The sequence below is a fragment of the Phacochoerus africanus genome, chromosome 12 (genome assembly GCF_016906955.1).
Source record: "Phacochoerus africanus isolate WHEZ1 chromosome 12, ROS_Pafr_v1, whole genome shotgun sequence".
In the NCBI taxonomy this organism is placed as follows: Eukaryota; Metazoa; Chordata; class Mammalia; order Artiodactyla; family Suidae; genus Phacochoerus; species Phacochoerus africanus.
The window spans coordinates 49,675,364-49,696,249 of record NC_062555.1 but is presented as its reverse complement, the minus strand read 5'-3'; the positions used below and the strand labels follow the sequence as shown (position 1 = coordinate 49,696,249).

Sequence of the window (20,886 nt, the reverse complement as noted above, 5' to 3'; positions counted from 1 at the left end):
TGCACTTGCACTGTGACCACCACCTACACGTGTCAAGCACAGTCTTGACATGGTCACAGCGCAGGCAGTGATGGGCAGGGATCCCTGTTCCCATTATGTGATAGGATGCAGACATGGATTTCTCCCCAGACCCCTCATCCTCCCGATGAGAGAGCTACATAAATTACTCTGTAATTGGAGTTCCTGTTGTGGCTCAGCAGGTTAAGAACCTGACTTGTCTCCATGAAGATGTGCGTGCCATCCCTGGCTTCATTCAGTGGGTTAAGGATCTGGTGTTGCTGAGGGCTGCAGCGTAGGTTGTAGATGTGGCTCAGATCCAGTGTTGCCATGGCTGCCTGCAGCTGCAGTTCCCACTTGACCCCCTAGCCCAGGAACTTCCATATGCTGCAGGCGTGGCCCTTAAAAGCAAAATTGAACAAACAAAGCCAAAAAAACAAACAAAGCAACTTTGAAATTGTACCGTGAACCCTTTTGCAAGGAAAGTTATTGCTGAAGAAAAAGACAGTTGAGGTTCAGGAAAGAAGATCAGAATCAAAGATAGACTCAGAACATCCAGGCAGCATGGAGGCTGGAGGGGGATCAGAACCTCCCAGAGGGGAGAAGGTACACACCTCTGGGGCCTCGGTTTTTGTGGCTGCCACCCAGCGGACACCCCGTGGCCACCTGGCTCTGGGGATGAGCAGGGCTTGCACTCATGGGACTGGAACAAATGGAAAGATGGGTCTTGGCAGGCACCCAGCCCAGAGCACAGTAAAGACAGATTCAAACACACTCCCAGTCTTTCTATGGACTGGGCGGGGCGGGGGGGGGGCAAGCTTTGGGTCTGGCACACTTACAGGGGCCATTGGAGGTGCTTTCAGGGATGAAGGGTGGGCGCCAACTTTGTGCTCTCCCTCTGCCTCCCTCCAGCTTGCTGGAGTCTCCCGAAAAGGAGCATCTACCCTCGTCTGATGTCTCAGTTCTTGGTGCTGTTGCTCATGGGGCACCATAAGATCTCCTGGCCGTGGGGCCAATGGGACCAATGCTCATGGCTTCTATAGGACTGCAACAAATGGACAATGTGTCCTTAGCCAGCTCCCACCCCCAGGATACGGTAAGAGCTAATACTGAAGCCCACAGTCACCCAGTATAAGAGTCTTATTAGCATATGTGCCTGCCATGGCCCAACGGGCAGGTTCCTAATTAAACAAGGCCAACTGGGGACCCTGGAGGGTGGGCACTCTCTTCATGCTCCCCCTCTGCACTGCCATCTCCCAGTGGGGAGCTTGTACCCAGTTCTGCTGCCCTGGTTTTTGTGGCAGCTGCCCAGGGATGCCCCTTGATCTGGTGGATAGTGGACATGGCATTGTTGGGTCCCATTGGACTGTAATAAATGGAGTGGTGGTTCCTGGCTGGCAACCACCCCAGGGCGTGGTGCAGAGACTGCAGGCTACAAGACACCCTGTTTTTCTGTGAAAGAGGCCTGTGTGCTTGCCTTGAAGGTCTGGCCTGAGTGAAAGGCAGACTTCTGGTTTAGCACACATCTAGGGATCTACTGAGGTGCCCTCCAGGGATGGAGGTTGGTGGGCACCATCTTTGCATTCTCCCTCTGCCTCCCTCCAGGTTGCAGAAAGAGGTGTATCAGAGCGTTTTCATAGCTGTCGTCTGAGAAGCAGGGTTCTAATTAAATACAAATCTAGGGGACAACTACAATCCTGGTCAGAGTCCAAACCTGACTCCATATTGCATCTATTCCTTTATCTCTCAACTTTGTGCTCTGTTGCCTGTGCTGAGTCATGCTGGCTCTACACCTTTTCTAAAAGAATGCTGCCTATTGCCTGAAATATACAGGATCGTCATTCTCAAGGATCTGACCTTAGAAGGAATAACACTTTTCCATTCCTTTAGAGATAAAAAGTTGCAGAACAAAGAATATCATTTGTTTTATTGGAGGTTTATAGGAACATTGTGATCAGACCTACCTGGATAGCTGCAAGAATAAAGGATTCCTGCAAGAAGAAGTTTGCAACAATCAGCCATACCCTCTCCCTTTTTAGTGTAAAGGAAGCCTGAATTCTAACTCAGATAAGATCATTCTTTGAGACTCTAGTCCACCAGTATCTTGGTCTGATGGGTTTCTCAACAAAGCCACTATTCCTTCCCCAATAACTCATTCCTCAGTTTGTTGGCCTGCCATGCAGTGAGCAATAAGAGCTTAGATGTGATAGCAAAACTAAGCCCTGGTTCTTTGAAATGATAAATACAGTTGACAAACTTTTAGCTTGACTCACCCAGAAAAAAAGGAGAGACAACTTATATAAAGAAAATCAGAAATAAAGAAGATATTATGACTGATGCCACAGCAATACCAAGGATTATAAAAGGCAATGAACAATTATACACCAGCTAACTGGCTAACACTGAAGAAGTGGACAAATTGCTCAAAACATAATTTACCAAGATTGAATCATTAAGAAACAGAATATCTGAACAGATTGGTTACTAGGAGGAGACTGAATCAGTAATCAAAAGCCATCCAACAGACAAAATTCTAGGACCAGACAGTTTCACTGGTGATTCTATCAAATATTTAAAGGATTAATACCACTCCTCAAATTCTTCCAAAAAGCAGAAGAGGAGGGAGGAGTCCTAAACTTTTTTTTTTTTTTTCAAGATGAGCATTACTCTGAGGCCAAAGCCTGACAAAGATGCCACAGGAGAATAAAATTACAGGCCAATATCCAAGATGAACATGGAAATAAAAATCTTCAGAAAAATATTAGCAAACCAAATCCCATAATCCATTAAAAGGATCGTACACTTGATCAAGTGGGATTTACCCCAGGGATGCAAGGATGGTTGAACATCCACAAATCAATGTGAAAATGATGTTAATAAAACAAAGAATAAAATCACATGATTGAGTCAATAGATTTAGAAAAAGCATTTGACAACGTTTAACATCCATTTTTGATAAAAATCTCTCAATAAAGTAGGTATAGAGAGAACCTACCTAAACATAATTCAGGCCATATATGAAAAGTCCAGAGCTCACATCATACTCAATAGTGAAAAAGCTAAAAGCTTTTCTTCTAACTTTAGGAACAAGACAAGGATATCTACTCTCACCACTTTATAAACATAACATTGGAGTCTTCACAAACGTAGAGAACAAACTTGTGGTTTCCAAAGGAGAGGGGGAAGGGAATGGGATGGACAGGGAGCTTGGGGTTGGTGGACACAAACTATTACATTTAGAATGGATAAGCACTGAGGTCCTACTGTGCAGTGCAGGGAACTATATCCAACCTCTTGGGATAGAACATGATGGAAGACAGTATGAGAAAAAGAATGTGTATTTATAGGTGTGTGTATGAAAGAGAGACTGGGTCACTACGCTGTACAGCAGAAACTGACACTATTGTAAACCAACTTTATTTAAAAAATTTTGTTTAAATATTGGAGTTCTGACCAGAGAAATTAGCTGCAAAAGGAAACAATGAAAGAAAAAAAGAACAAAAGAACGAATGAAAGAATGAAAAAAAGAACAAAAGAAAAAATCAAAGAATGAAAAAAGAGGAATCCAAATCAGAAAGTAAGAAGTAAAACTGCAACTATTTGCAGATGACCTGAAGAGTACAAAGAGAAAACTCTAGTGACTGTTAGGAATAAAAAATGAATTCTGTACGGTTGCAGGATACAAAATCAACACACAAAAGTCAGTTACATTCAGATATACTAACAACAAAATATCAGAAAGAGAAATTAAGAAAGCAATCCCATTTATAATAGCATTAAAATGAGTAAAATACTTAGAAATAAATTTAACCAAAAGGTGAAAGATTTGTACACTGATAACTATAAAACACTGATGAAAGAAATTGAAGACATAAATAAGGTGGAGAGATACTCCATGGTCATGGATTAGAAGAATTAATATTGTTACAATACTACCCAAAACAATTTACATCACAGGATACAAAGTTAATACACAGAAATCAACTGCATTTCTATATACTAACAACAAAAGGTCAGAAAGAGACCCATTTACCATCACATCAAAAAGAATAAAATACTTAGGAATAGGAGTTCCCATTGTGGTGCAGTGGAAACAAATCTGACTAGGAATCATGAGGTTGCAGTTTCGATCCCTGGCCTCATCAGTAGGCTAAGGATCTGGCATTACCGTAAGCTGTGGTGTAGGTGGCAGACGCAGCTTGGATCTGGCATTGCTGTGTCTCTGGCATAGGCTGGCAGCAACAGCTCCAATTAGACTCCTAGGCTGGGAACCTCCATATGCTGTGGGTGCAGCCCTAAAAAAAAAAAAAGAAAAAAGACAAAAAATATAAAATGCTTAGGAATAAACCTACCTAAAGAGACAAAAGACCTGTAGTCTGAAAACTCTAAGATGCTGATGAAAGAAATCAAAGATGACACAAATAGATGGAAAGACATACCATGCTCTTGGATCGGAAGAATCAATACTATCAAAATGACTATACTACCTAAGGCAATCTACAGATTCAATGCAATCTTATCCAACTACTAAGGACATTTTTCACAGAACTCAAACAAAATATTTTAAAGTTTGTTTGGAAGCACAAAAGACTCAGAACAGTCAAAGAGAAACGCAGCTGGAGGAATCAGGCTCCCTGACTTCAGGCTATACTACAAAGCTACAGTCATCAAAACTATGTGGTACTGGCACAAAGACAGAAATATAGATCAGGGGAACAGGATAGAAAGCCCACAGTTAAACCCACACACCTATAGTCAACTAATCTATGACAAAGGAGCCAAGAATATACAATGGAGAAAAGATAGCCCCTTCAATATAAGGGGTGCTGGGAAAATTGGACAGCTACATGTGAAAGAATGAAATGAGAACACTCCCTATTTATACACAAAAATAAACTTGAAATGGATTAAAGACTTAAATATAAGGCCAGATACTATAAAACTCTTAGAGGAAAACATAGGCCAAACACTCTCCAACATAAACAACAGCAACATTGTCTCAGATCCACCTCTTAGAGTAACAACAATAAAAACAAAAATAAAAAAATGGGATCTAATTAAACTTAAAAGTTTCTGCACGGCAAAGGAAACCCTAAACAAAATGAAAAGACAACCTACAGAATGGGAGAAAACATTTGCAAATGAAGTGACTGACAAGCGATTAATTTCCAAAAAAAAACCCAAACAACCCCATCCACAAATGGGCATAAGATCTAAACAGACTATTCTCCAAAGAAGACATACAGAGGGCCAAAAAACACATGAAAAGATGTTCAACATCACTAATTATTATAGAAACGTAAATCAAAACCACTGTGAGGTACAACCTTACACCAGCCAGAATGGCCATCATCAAAAAGTCTACAAACAACAAATGCTGGTGAGGGTGTGGAGAAAAGGGAATCCTATTACAATGTTAGTGGGAATGTAAATTGGTACAACCACTGTGGAAAACAGTATGGAGATTCCTCAGAAAACTAAACATAGAATTACCATTTGATCCAGCAGTCCCACTCCTGGGCATCTATCCAGAGAAATCCATTACTCAAAGAGATACATGGACTCCAATGTTCATTGCAGCACTATATACAATAGCCAAGACATGGAAACAACCTAAATGTCCATCGACAGGGGAGTGGATCAAGAAAATGTGGTACATATACACAATGGAATACTACTCAGCCATTAAAATAAAAGAAGTAATGGCATTTTTACCAACATGGATGGACCTAAAATTATCATGCTAAGTGAAGTTATTCGGACAGTGAGACACCAACATCATATGCTATCACTTACATGTGTAATCTAAAAAAAGGACACAATGAACTTTGCAAAACAGATACTGACTCACAGACTTTGAAAAACTTATGGTTTCCAAAGCAGACAGGTTGGGGGGGGGGGGCGGTGAGCTGGCGGTTTGGAATGGAAATGCTATAAAATTGGGATGTGATGATAATTGTACGACTATAAATGTAATAAAATTCATTTTAAAAATCTACAGATTCAATACATTCTCTGTTAAAATTCCAATGGCATTTCCCCCCCCCCGAAATAGAACAATTGGTCCTAAAATTTGCATAGAGTCACAAAACATCCTGAATAGTTAGAGCAATCATGAGAAAGAACAAAGCTGAAGGCATCACACGTCCTGATTGGAAACTATTTTATAAAGCTATAGCAATCAAAACGGTACAATATTGGCATAAAAACAGACACACAGGTCAAAGGAACAGAATAGAGAACCCAGAAATAAACCCATGCATGAAGGGTCAATTAATTTACAACAGAGAAGCCAAGAATATACAATGGGGAAAGGAGAGTCTCTTTAATAATCATTCTGGGGAAACAGGATTACCACGTGCGAAAGAATGAAATGACCACTCTCTTACAAAATACACAAAAATTAACTCAAAATGGATTAAGCACTTGAACGTAAGACCTGAAACCATAAAACTCCTGGAAGAAAATACAGGCAATAATCTCCTTGACGTCAGTCTCGGTGATCATTTTTTGGATTTGACACCAAAAGCAAAGGCAACAAAAGCCAAAGTAAAAAGTGGAACTATATCAAAGTAAAACGTTTCTGCACAACAAAGGCAACCATCAACACAATGACAGTGAACCTACCAAATGGGAGACAATACTTGCAAATCATGTATCTAATAAGGGATCTGAACAGATATTTTTCCAAAGCAGACATATAGATGGCCATCAGTTCCATGAAAAGGTACTGACCATCACTATTTACCAAGGAAATGCAAATCAAAACAATAATGAGGTATCTCCTTACCTCTGTCAGAATGGCTATTACTTTTTAAAATGACAAGTGTTGGTGAGGATATGGAGAAAAAAGAACTCTTATGCATTGTTAGTGGAAAGGTAAATTGGCGCAGCCACGGGGAAAAACAGTACGGCGATTCCCCAAATAATTAAAAATATAACTACCTTAAAATCCAGCAATTCCACTTCTGGGTATTCATTCAAAGAAAACAAAAAACACTAATTTAAAAAGACACAGGCACTCCCATATTCACTGCAGCATTATTTACAATAGCCGATATTTGGAAGTAAACTAAGTGTCCATCAATAGATAAATGGATAAGGAAAATGTAGTAGGCATATGTATGGATATGTATTTAATGGAATATTATTCAGCCATTTGTGGACAATATGGATGGACCTTGAGAGCGCTGTGCTCAGTGAAATAAGCCAGACAGAAAAAGACAAATATCATATGATCTCACTTGTAGCATCTAAACAAACAAACTGAGCTCATGGTTAAAAGGTACAAACCTCCAGTTGAGTCATGCATGTTTACTATAGTTAAGAATACTGCACTGCATATTTTAAAGTTGCTAAGAGGAGATATTAAAAGTTCTCATCCCAAGAAAATAAAATTTTGTAACTGAAGTGACAAATGTTTAACTAGACTTACTGTGGTGATCATTTCACAGTGTATACAAATATTAAATCATTATGTTGTACACCTGAACTCAACTATACCTCAATAAAAAAGATATTTATTGGAGTAACATTTATAATAGTAACAATTTACAAACATCTTGTTAAAGGATAAATAATAAGAGGGAGGGGCTTATGCTGAGTCTAAGCATTGTGACTTACGACATCCGAATGAAGAGGTTCTGGGGAGGTCAATAAGATCTCCCCTCCTGCTAATCTCTCTGGCTCTGGAAGTGAGTCAAGGTGAAAAACCATTAAGTACAGACTTGAGCGACTGGTGGGGCTGGGAAAAAAACCATAAGGACCTACCCGAGTGACTGGTGGGGCTGGTTTGGAGTCTTGAGTAGAAGATTAGGAAGACATGAAAAGTTTTTTTTTTTTTGTCTTTTTGCTATTTCTTGGGCCGCTCCCACGGCATATGGAGGTTCCCAGGCTAGGGGTCCAATCGGAGCTGTAGCCACCGGCCTATGCCAGAACCACAGCAACGCGGGATCCGAGCCGCGTCTGCAACCTACACCCCAGCTCACGGCAACGCCGGATCGTTAACCCACTGAGCAAGGGCAGGGACCGAACCCGCAACCTCATGGTTCCTAGTCGGATTCGTTAACCACTGCGCCACGACGGGAACTCCAAGACATGAAAAGTTTTGATCTCCATTCTCTACCAAGAAAAGACATTTCCATGACCCAAGGTGTAGCCTTGAGAGGAAAATCGTGAAAGTGCGAAGGAAGGCAATTCTGATGATGTTGATGATGATTTAATACTTATTGAACCATTAATCGTCTCCAGGCACTGTGCATCAGGAACAGTAAGGATCTCACCACAACTGTATGATGTAGGGTCTGTTTTTTGCCTGATTTTATAAATAAAAATTGCAACCTTGTCACCCAAAGTTATAAGGTAGTGAAGCAGTATTGCTGGGATTTGAATCAAGATTCCAGTTTAGAGCCTGAATCACACAAGCGCCCCAACCTGACCAGTCCAGTATACACTAGTGATCCAACCCTTTTCCTCCAGCTTTGAAGAGGAGAGGAAGTGGTAAAAGTGCAGGATCCTGGGTGGCAGGTCTTACAGAGATGGGCAGAGTCATACCTCCAAAGTTTGGGTTCTGGAAGGAGTGGCAGAGGGGTGGTAGTGACAATAATTTATGGGCATATGTATATGACATTCTGGTCCTGGTGGGCACACAGTAGTGGAACCATCTTCCCAGGCCCTGAATTCAGCCTCCCAGCAACAGGCTGCCAATTCCCCTTGCCCTAAAGAGGGCTCTGTCAGTGGCTGATGGATGTTCAAAGAAGAATTCTGTATGACTCGCTCTTTGGTTTGTTTCCCTCCAGGAGCATTTCTAGTTCAGGAACTAAAAAACAAATCAATCACCTAGTAGAAATACAGGAGAATCCTAAATTTAGGCCTCATAAACGGAAATACTCTAACATGACTGAGAAATCTGGTTTCAAAACAAACACTGTTTACCCCAAGTGAGTAACACATAACTTAGATGACTTAAAGGGATGACCATATTCAACCACCCCAAATTTAGGCTCTGTCCATATTTAGATAGCGAGTAGTTATCATAATATTTTTATCATTACTACTCAGTCTTGAGGAAAAGAGACTTTCTAGCAATTTTAGGATTGCTTGAGGCTGGAGGTCCAAGTCAGGGTTGCTACTGTGGGTTAACAAAGAGTCAGGTATAAGGAGACACAGGGGAATGGATGGCCAACCTAGAAAGGTGCCCTCAAGAGCCATTACAGTCTGTTCTTAGGATGACTCCTGCAAATGCTCCCTGACAGCCAGGTCTCTGTCGACGACCACAGCCCCCCGGTGACAAGGCGGCAAAATACTCAAAACTTCCCTCCAAATCCTTCCAACAAACTGCCTCCTCTAAGCCCCTGAGCACCGCCTCACTCAATGGTCATATTAAACCCACGCTGGAATGTGAAGGTTACAGAATGAGTGGCTCACACCAAGATTTTGAACGCAGCCAGCCCCAAACTACTCTAGAGTTGAACTTGGAACAAAGTCATCCATCAGCACTTTCCTAATTCAACTGTCTTAAATTAAGGCTTCGTGCCAGCATCAGAATGAGCTCAGAGAAACGCAAACAGAGCTGATGCCAGGGGATTCCTGTGGGCGAGCATGTTGACCATTACAAAGGGGGTTTTGTTCAGCTCCATGATAATCCAACAAAAGAACAGCCACGTTCTCGGTGTCGAGTCCGCTTACCCTTCAAGGTAAAGATGAATAAAGTGCTGCCTGCAGCCTCCTCATCAGGTGACTCCTGCGACTGACCCAATGCGCACAAGCAAGGAGGAGAGAGCAGAGGATTTCAGCCTAAGCACTCAGGTCTGTATGAGGTCCATAGGGCATCAATCAATGTAATCAAAAGCACGTGACTCTTGAGCAACAGCGTCGCTGCACCTGCTCTTCTCCAGGTCACGTGGGTCTGAGATCCACCGCACACGTGATGCTCAGGGAGGGGAGGCAGGGCCACCAGTTGCTTCAGCATCAGTATCACCTGGAAGCTGTTCAAAAGCAATCCCCACTAGGTCCTTATGCCATCAGAAACTCTGGGGATGAAACCCTGCAGTCTACAAGGTAGCAAATCCTCCACTGGTTTTAACGGAAAGCCAAAGTCTGAGAACTACCGTGATGCTTTTAAATGAAGCTCCAAAGACCACTGAAGGAGGAACCCCCCTCGTGTTGCAATCAAAGAAGTGATTGAAGAAGGCTCTGTTTGGGTGGGCTCAGGAAAGACTACCTACTGGTAAAAGGGATGTATTTGATCAAGTGCCATGAGTCATTATGGCGGTAAAATGGGTTTTTTTCTCCCCTTGTCAAGATGTAGCATTGAAAAATAAAATATTAGGGTATCCACCTTCCAAGAAAAAGACTAAAGCCAGAGTTCTTTCCTAGTTGAATACTTTTGTGAGGTTATCAGTAATTGTGCTGTATATTTCAGGAGCTTGCCCACTGAAATGTTTCTATTCCTCAGAAAGAAAAGAAAATATATTTCGCTTGTCAGTGCTATTCTTCTCATAAACAAACGCTGTTGAATCTGTGAGAGTTTACACATTAATCTACCGCTTGACCCAAGCTTTGTTATGTTAAAAAATTTTGAACGTCATTTCTTATTTACAGTTTTCCTTGCTTAGAACAAATTTCTTTTGCTGATTACAGGGCGGAGGGCTTACCTATTAGCCTTTAAATTTCCCAAGTTTGCTTATTTATGAGCATGTCTGAGCCAGTGGGTCATGCTCCCAGGTGAATTATACTATATTGGTTTTGTAAGATCTGGTTCAGAATCTGATATCCAGTAATAGAAAGTAACACAAGCCATCACATGAAAACTAGACTTTATTACATTTGCTTGTAATTTAGTTTGTTTATGGTTTATAATCTCACATACACGCAGAAAATATATTTGAAGCTCAAAGAAGTTGCAGCAGATTTTATCCTAACAGACATCTGTCCACTTCAGATACTGCAAACAAACATCCTTTATGACAGAGATGGTATTTTTCGAAAGTTTACTAGAATTCATTTAGAGCTTATGACTAAAAAGGTATGCAATCCATTACAGTGTTGGAAACTAAAGATGACATTTTAATTAAAGACAACCTGACATTTATTGCATTATAAACAAAACAAAATTGCATTATAAAGTTAATAAGTTAATGTGCTGAAAGACACACAGCCTAAGATAAAAATATTTAATTTACAAATCACTGTAGAATACAACATAAGAAGCAAAATGAAGCCACACATTGATTTTTGAAAGATTTGGAGATTCTTAACTCATATTTTAATATTTTGTTCATATATAGCCAAGAGTAAAAGGGAAAGCCAACCTAGGGTCAGTCCAAAGTTCTGCAGGAGAAACATCAACCAGGGTCGCCGTGTTTGAACATGAGTCATTTCAGGAAGCTAAAAAAAGAAGAAAAAACCAGAATCAGATCCAGATATATTCACTGCTGGGAAAAGTTTGGTGGGAAAACATGAGAGACTCTGTTATTGAGAACTTAATATCCTTTCCATTTCCCAAAACAGTTACAACTGTTTAATACCTACTCCTACTGCAGTTTTTAAAAACACAAGGGAAATAAAGCCATTTGATTGTCGTTGGAAGGACTCTGGTGATGCCAGAAGTCTTAGAATGCCGTCGTTATCAACGGAAAGCAAACCCAACTCTTCCCTTTATTTCTGGTAAAGGCTTACCTGTGAACTAGCGAACAGATGAAACATATTCTTTTTGACGGTTCTGGTAGGTTTATGAAGCTGCTAAATGCACTGGCAATTACCAGGTATATGAGTGTTTCTTTTCAAAATGATGACCAAGGTTGCCTGACCTTGAAAGCAACAAAGTCATCATCTCGTAGGGCTACCCTTTTTATGTTTGTGACAAGCCATAGCACAGTTTAAAGGGAAATGTTCACACAAGCATCTTGCAGAAGGTCAGAGTGACTGAATCTCTTTTACGAATCACTTCTGTTGGAGCACAGGTTCAGGTCAACGCGAATTGGAGACTTAACCTTGGCATTACTGACATTTGGGGCTTGATGACTCTTTCCGGTGTGTTGCAGGATGTTTAGCAGCATCTCTGGTTTCTAGCTACTAGATGTCGGTTGTACCTCTGCCCCTAGTCATGACAACCCAGAATGTCTCCAGACATTGTCAGTGTCACCTAGGGGGTAAAAAATCACTTGTGGTTGAGAAGGATTATTTTACCCCGCAGGAAAATATAAAATATGTGAGGGCTTTAGTTTTATGGCAATGGAAGACAGGCCGATGTATTTTTTAAGGCTTATATAAGAGCACTCTGAATATTTCTCCATTGTCATTAGCAAAATCAATGGATAGTTCTCCATGTTAATTAGCAAAACTGATGGAAAGAGGATTAAGATTATTGCAACCTACTCTGTCCCAGCAGGGAGCAATGCAATCAGAGACAAAGTAGGATCCAAAAGTAGGCTCTCCCAGATGGATAACCTTAAATTATGTGTCATTATGGTATTTTTCTGCAGGGTTTAAGCATGAAGTTAATTAGCCATGCTCTGTAAATACATCCTTTATGGTTCATTATCTATTATAAATTTAAAATGACATTTTGAAAATCCGTAGAATGCAGTATCTGTTCTCAAAGAGCTTGGTTCTGATAGCACTTGTGAAGGATTAACAAGACACATGCATCAGAGTTGCCCCATTTCCTTTGACTCTCAATAGTTTGTAAGTCATTTTCAATAATTTACTCCCAGACTGGACAACATAGACAACAGAGTTGCCTTTTGTCTGAGTAATTTATATCTCAAACTCTGTCTGTGAGACACAATTAAACCATCTCCGATCATTGTAAAGGCTCAACCTTTGAATAACCTTATTCCCAAATGTTGATATGACGTTGTATATTTCCCTCTCTTCATTGTTTTTCAAACAAAATAATTATCATTTACAAGATGTGGATGAATGAATAGCTTATCTCAGCTCTGCTGTCTTTACTGCTACCTGGCTCTTCATCTCTGATAAAGCAGTAGAAATAGTTTCTGGAGTGATTTTCTGGGCAAATATTCATAAAATAAGGACCATTTACTGGACACATCAGGATTATTTAGAGTGAATTGTTGGGGAGAAAAAATATTTCGGACAAGAAATAAGCATGGTGGTGAAAATGGTTCTGGTTCGAGAGGTAGAACTTGAGATTTATTTTCACACCATCAGTGTTTTCATGAACCTACATTTGCATTAGCTCATTTTCTGATTCCTATCTTTGCCTCAAACTTCCACTCAGGATCTTTCGTTGGGAAGAAGTAGTTCTTGATTAGGACAAGCTGAACAGCCAAAAATTTTTAGATACAAAAAAACCAACCAACCAACCAACCAAAAAACAAAAACAGAGATAGAACTAATATATTGAGCATTCCTGCAAATCTCAACCATTTTCTGTCAGGACTAAATCCAGAAATGCCACAATTTTAAAACAATTGTTTGATCTATCATTTTTCTCACTAGCCTAAGCTTATAGATCTGCTTATCCTGCCTAACACATGATAGAATTGAATACATATGTTTATAAGAGCATCCATTCTCTGCCAATGGCCCCAGTCCCAGTGAAAACACCAGGACGCCTTTGTTCTGAATATGTAAATGTCATCCCCTATTAAAAAAAAAAAAAAACCCTCATGAGTATTTCACAGTTCCAGGAGCCACATGCTAGCTGAAATTCACCTCTGTCTTACTTTGGCCAATACATTTCTAACTAATAAAAAAAAAAAAAGGAAAATGCCAACACTAAAAATGTCCAGTTAGGCATAATATAGTCACTGCCTGTGATGAAAAGAGGTAATAGAATATGTCGATACCATGCTGCCTTTGTCATAAAAGATATCCCGTTGCCAATTCGGTTTTTAATAGGCGCTTAAAAAAAAGCTACAGCAGACTAATTTTTGAAGGCTATAGAAACAGCCAAACAATGAAAATCAACATTTCAAAAAAGTTTAAAGAGATTCACATCCTGATATGGGAGCTTTGATCTTAAGTTGGGTGGCCTGTCTGAACTTTCCGTGTCCACGTGGTTTGGTAAGAAAACCCAGCTAAAGTAGCTTTGGCGACAGTACTTGGCACTCTGTGGATGATTATGGATGACATATGAACCATAATGTCTCTTGGATACATACCAAAATACCAGAGAGTTTTACAGAAAGGCTTTCCAAAAGATACAAATACAAAATGCCAAAGCTCAAACCACATCTGATGACAGCATTTTGCTTGCTCTGAATCAACCCACATTTAAAAAATCATTGCAGTCAGCAAACTATGAAGGAAAATCAAGGTTCATATGAATTAATCTTCAAGACCCTCTCTTTTGCTTCTTCCCTTTTTTAAAATTCCCAACAAGAGTTTAAATGCCACCATTTTCCCCTGGCTTTTAAGAAAAGTCCACTTTCCTCCAGGGCAATTAACTTCTGTTATTGAACAATTTTACAAATCTTGATTTATGCCCTAAGACTAGAGGGGGTGAAATGATGGATAGAGTATGTTGACACTGAAATAAAAGGTAGGGAAAAAAGAGAAGAAATGTTAGCAAAACAACCTTGCCCAGGGAGAGAACTAGGAGAAATACTCCTCGGATTCCTGCCAGATATTTGGAAACCTTGAAGTAGCAAGTAATTTCCTTTTGAACCTCCATACTTAGCAGGTTCCCCAACTCAGACTAGTGAATGTCAGGACATGATAGTCAAGGAGTTAGTAATTTTCTGGAAAATAATCTTTAAGATGCAACTCAAGTTCTTTGTTTTTTTTTTTTTTTTTACATTTTCAATCAGGCACAGGAAAGAAATTCCCTGAGATGCACGAAGTCCATATATCGACTGTGACCTGTTTGCAGATAATGGTCCTGCAAGTTCTAATAACTAATTGAGGTGTCATTATGATGGACAGCTGCTAATGAGGATTTCTGAACATTTTACAAAGTGACAGTAAATAAACTTGAGTCTATCCCCATAGTTGTATTCCCAGTCAAGCTGAAACTTTATTTTTTAATTTTATGGCCACACCCACCACATATAGAAGTTCCTGGGCTAGGGATTGAATCCAAGCAGCAGTTGTGGCAACATGAGCTCTTTTAACACACTGTGCTGGGTCAGTGATCAAATCCACACCTTCACAGTGACCTGAGCTGCTGTGGTTGGATTTTTTTTTTTTTTTTTTTTAGAGCCTCACCTGCATATATGGAAGTTTCCAGGCTAGGAGGATACTGGCCGGAATCTGACCTGCAGCTGCAGGCCTATGCCACAGCCACACAAATGAGAGATCCAAGCCTGCGCCTGTAACCTATGCCACAGCTTGCAGCAATGCCAGATCCTTAATCCACTGAGCAAGGCCAAGGATCGAACCCGCATCCTCATGGACACTAGTCGAGTTCATAACCTGCTGAGCCACAACAGGAACTCCCTGCTGCAGTCAGATTCTTAACCCACTGCACCACAGCAGGCACTCCAAGATGAAACTTTGAAATGAATGTTCGTAGAGAATGTGAGAGCATATCAGGAAGGAAAGCGGACAAATACTAATATCATATTATACCATGCAGTAATTTACATCAGGGAAGGCTTGTCATGAAGAAGAATGGTCTATAAAACATCCTCTGAGGAAGTTCTTGTCGTGGCTAAGCAGAAATGAATCTTTCTGCTGTGGTTGCTGGAGCTGTGGTGTAGGTCACCAATGAGGGTCGGATCTGGCATTGCTGTGGCTGTGGCCGGCAGCTGTAGCCTGGGAACTTCCATATGCCGTGGGTGCAACCCTAAAAATCAAAAGCAAAAACAAAAACAAAACCTCTGAAACTAAGTTTGACTTCATCAAAATTTAAAACTTTTATGGAATGAAGGACATTGTAAACAGAGTGAAAAGACAATCCATGGAATGGGACAAAATATTCGCAAATCGTATATCTAATAAGGGGCTAATTATCCAGAACATATAAAGAAATCCTACAAGAGTTCTGGCTGTGGCGCAGTGGGTTAAGAATTCATCTGCAGGAGTTCCCGTCATGGCTCAGTGGTTAACGAATCCAAGTAGGAACCATGAGGTTGTGGGTTCGGTCCCTGGCCTTGCTCAGTGGGTTAAGGATCTGGCGTTGCCGTGAGCTGTGGTGTAGGTTGCACATGCGGCTCGGATCCCGAGTTGCTGTGGCTCTGGCGTAGGCTGGTGGCTACAGCTCCGATTAGACCCCTAGCCTGGGAACCTCCATATGCCGTGAGAGCGGCCCAAGAAATGACAAAAAAGACAAAAAAAGAAAAAAAAAAAAGAATTCACCTGCAGAGGTGCAAGTTCCATCCCTAGCCTGGCATAGTGGGTTAAAGAATCTAACATTGCTGCGGCTGCGGATTAGATTCAATCCCTGGACTGGGAACTTCCGTATGCCTCCAGATGAGGCCATTAGAAAAAAGAAAAAAAAAAAAAAAAAAAAAAGAACTCCTACAACTCACAACAAAACATAAACATTCCAATTAAAAAATGAGCAAAAGAATTGAATAGACATTTTTTCCTAAGAAGATATACAAAGGCCCCGATAAGTACATGAAAAGATGCTTAATACCACTAATTATTAGGGAAACGCAAATGAAAACAACACTGAGGTGCCACTTCACACCCATTAGGATTGCTACTATGAAAATGTCAAGTGTTAGTGAGGATGTAGGGAAACTGGAACCTTCGACCCTACTGGTAGAAGTGTAAAATGCTGCAGATCCTATGGAAAACATTACAGCAGTTTCTAAAATAAGTAAAAATAGGGAGTTCCCGTGGTGGCGCAGTGGTTAACGAATCCGACTAGGAACCATGAGGTTGTGGGTTCGGTCCCTGGCCTTGCTCAGTGGGTTAAGGATCCAGGGTTGCTCTGAGCTGTGGTGTAGGTTGCAAACGTGGCTTGGATCCCGCGTTGCTGTGGCTCTGGCGTAGGCCAGTGGCTCCAGCTCCGATTCGACCCCTAGCCTGGGAACCCTCTATATGCCGCAGGAGCGGCCCAAGAAATAGCTAAAAAAAGACAAAAAAAAAGAAAAAAATAGAATTATCATATGACCTAGCAACTCTATCTAAACAAAAGAATTGGAACATGGACTTGAATGGATTTATACACCCATGTTCATGGCATCATTTTTCACAATAGTCCAAATGTGGAAGGCGAGCCAAGTATCCATTGAGAGATAAATGGATAAACAAAATGTGATATACATACAATGATGGGATATTAGTCAACATTAAAAATAGAAGGAAATTCTGACACATGCTCTGACATGGATGGGCTCTGAAGATTATGTGAGATGAATAAGCCAAATAATGCATGATTCCACTATTGTGAGGTAACTACAGCAGTCAGGTTCACAGAGAAGAATGGTGGTTGCCAGGGGCTGGGGAAGCAGGCCATTATTGTTTAATGCATGTGGAGTTCCGGTTTGGAAAGATAATAAAAAGTTCTGGAGATGGATGGTTATGATGGTTGCACAATGTGAATGTACTTCACACCCCTGAACTGTATACCTAAAAATGGTTAAAATGGCACATTTCGTGTTAGGAATTTTTTACCACAGTAAACACACACACTCACACTCCCTCACTCCAAGGTTTGAAAAGCTTTGCTTTAATTCTTTAGCTTATTGTAATATTACAAGTAGCATCTAGATTATATCTAAGAAAATATGGGGTAGGAAGAGGTGTCACTTACTAACAATTCCTTGCATCCACTTTCTATTGAGAAACATGAAGTTCTGGGTTGTGTTTAGACCTCAACGTCCCAGAGCATAAATGTTACATTGTAAGGGTTTTTGTCTCCTTGAAATTCATATGTTGAAACCCACTCCCAAATGTGATGGTATTAGGAGGTGGGGCCTTTGGGAGGTGATTGGGATTAGATGGGGTAATGAGGGTGGGGCCCTCATGAGTAGAATTAGTGGCCGCAACACAAATTGCTATGTTGACCCAACAATATCCTGAAATTGGGAGATTTGTTCCCACTGACACACGTCCTGTTTTAAATTGAGGTCTTTTTAAATTGGTAGCTGTGTTCATAAAACAACTTAATACAGTCGTTTTAATTGACCTTATCAAGCAAGAAAGCAAGGACCACAGTTCTCAGTGTATCTGAGATGACCGAACTGGAGGTTTACCTCAAGATTATTAGCAAAGCTGCAGCACGAGATATTTTGTTAAATATTCAAATACAGGTTATCATAGACTTCTCCCTTCTCCCTGGTACCCCAAGGGAATTCATAAAGCAGTTTGCAACAGAAGATAAATGAAAATTTCTCTCTTGAAAACTAAGTTTTAAGACAAAGGTCACATCACTATCACACATAATCTGGAGAGACAAACATATTACTTGCTTTTAACTTGTATTTAACAGTTTTCTTCTCCATTTTTTTTCCTTAGGGAAAATGACTGAGTTAGACAAATTCTTAATTATACAGCCTAGCAAAAAGAGTCATCAGCCAACTCTAGTATTTTCCTAAGAAATGGATTACTCTGGAAGGTGTGTGTTTGTATGTGTGTGTGTGTGCACATGCACACGGTTTGAGAAAATGGGTTTAAAAAAAAAGAAGAAACAGGAGGAGTTCCCATTGTGGCTCAGTGGTTAACGAATCTGACTAGAAACCATGAGGTTGAGGGTTTGATCCCTGACCTTGCTCAGTGGGTTAACGATCCGGCATTGCCATGAGCTGTGGTGTAGGTTGCAGACGCGGCTCGGATCCCGCGTTGCTGTGGCTCTGGTGGAGGCTGGAGGCTACAGCTGCGATTCAACCTAGAGGCCTGCAAACCTCCATATCCCTCGGGAGCAGCCCTAGAAAAGGCAAAAAGACCAAAAAAAAAAAAAGAAAGAAAGAAAGAAAAAGAAAGAAACAGGAGCAGAAAATACAAACATTTCTGCTGGTCAGTTTTTAAAAATTTCAGAGCTCAGCATGCATCAAAATTGGGCCTATTAATCACTTTCCCAGTAGAAAATACCTAAGTAAGATTTGACTGATTTTTACAGAGAGTGGAAATCTTTCAAAATTGTTGGTAAGAATGATTCACACTTCTTGCCTTTGTGAAGAAATAATTGTGAATGTTCAATTACATTCATTTTGCTGCCTGATATGGTTTTAAAACGGTTGTCATTCCTCTCACAGCAAGAGTATTTAAATGATGTATATTATACTCATTGATTTCAAGTATAGTATTTATTGAAAGCAAATATACATATCAGTATTATTTTATATATCTTTTGAAACAATATCCTGTCTATGGATGGATATTGTTTAAAGAGCAGTTATACCTAGCTACTGCTAAACTTTAAAGAAAGAATAGCTGACTAGTTTCTGGATAAAGGACTCACTTATTAAAGCCAACTTGACGGTTGTAGGTTACTGAATGAATTGCATTAGATTTATTTAAAACTTCTCTAAGAAAGACTCAATAAAATGCAATAAATTATAAGATGAAGAAAGAATGATGAGGAGCAGGGAATAGGATCGATACCCTAAAAGTGAGGGATGCTGTTTTAATTTACTATTATAGTCATGTGATTTTTAAAAAATGATGAGCAACCTAGCTAGGAATGTGGTTGTTTTGTCAATTTATGTTCTTCTTACCCATTTCACTATCTTTAAAAAAAACAAAATTAAAAAAATTATTGGTGTGGAATTGACTTACAATGCTATGTTAGTTTCTAGTGTATAGCAAAGTGAAGCAGTTTCCAATTTACTATTTTTGTGTTTTTTTTTTTGTCTTTTGTCTTTTGTCTTTCTAGAGCTGCACCCATGGCATATGGAGGTTCCCAGGCTAGGGGTCCAATTGGAGCTGTAGCTTGCAGCCTACAGCACAGCCACAGCAACATGGGATCTGAGCCACGTCTGCAACCACAGCTCAGAGCAACCCTGGATCCTTAACCCACTGAGCAAGGCCAGGGATTAAACCCACGTCCTCATGGATACTAGTCAGGTTCATTAACCACTGAGCCACAACAGGAACTTCCCAATTCACTATCTTAGCTGTTATATTTACTGAGCTAAAATAACTGTAGAGAAGCCAGTGGATGCTCTTCATCTGGACTATTGATAATCTTAATTATTGAGTACATTTAATAGGTGGATCTTTTTACTTCTTTTTCTTTATGAAAGAATAGTCAATTTACAGTGCTGTGCCAATTTCTGCTGTACAGCAAAGTGACCCAATCATATAATCATGTACACACACACACACACACACACACACACACATATATCTTTTCTTACACTATCTTCCATCAGTTTATCCCAAGAGGTTGGATATATCTGCCTGTGCTATAATAGGTGGATCTTATTTCTAAGTGTTTGGGTATATTTTCAAAGCAGAGGGTCTTAATTCAAGATACTATTTACCCTTTCTTGTATTCAAAGAACTATTTACCCTTTCTTGTATTCAAAGAAAATTATCTGGAAGTTGGAAAGTGCTCCAGGCAAAAGGATGGCTGGGATATTACTTGGAGGAAATTACTTCCCAGAAGAGGGTAGAGAAGCAAATTGCTCTAAGTGACTGCTTTTCCATCTTGCTATTTACACTCCCACTCTTATGTAAGTGAAAAGAAGTTTTAAAAGAGCATCCCAAACAAAACAAAACAACAAATGCAGAGTGGAAGAGGAAGCAACCCAGAGATCTATATAGTAAGAAAGACTGGTGGAAGGAGAGGGCTGGAAATAAGGTATATTCTCAACTATTTCACCTTGATGTACACGGAGGGGGCGTGGAAGCTTTGGCATGGGAGTTATTTAGTTTGGGCATGAATTGGTAGGAACTTCCCTCTCCTGTACCTGCCTCTCTAGTTACAACTCCTCCACTGTCAGCTTGGGTGCTATTAACATATTGAATCCTGGGCAGTTGTCCAGTTATCCCAGTTCTTGGGACATCTCCAGTTACATCCAT

The 20,886-nt window shown here is 40.2% G+C and overlaps 1 protein-coding gene across 2 annotated transcripts in view; it reads right to left on the bottom strand.

Annotated features, from left to right (window-relative positions):
* Positions 1 to 10,797: 10,797 nt before the first annotated feature.
* SLC39A12 (solute carrier family 39 member 12) overlaps positions 10,798 to 20,886 on the bottom strand; it is an 81,697-nt gene continuing 71,608 nt past the window's right edge. For both annotated transcript variants that reach the window (XM_047754947.1, XM_047754948.1), the window contains one exon: positions 10,798 to 11,385. In XM_047754947.1, the coding sequence (XP_047610903.1) occupies positions 11,257 to 11,385 (129 nt within the window). In that variant the 3' untranslated portion in view covers positions 10,798 to 11,256. The remainder of the gene's footprint in view (positions 11,386 to 20,886) is intronic.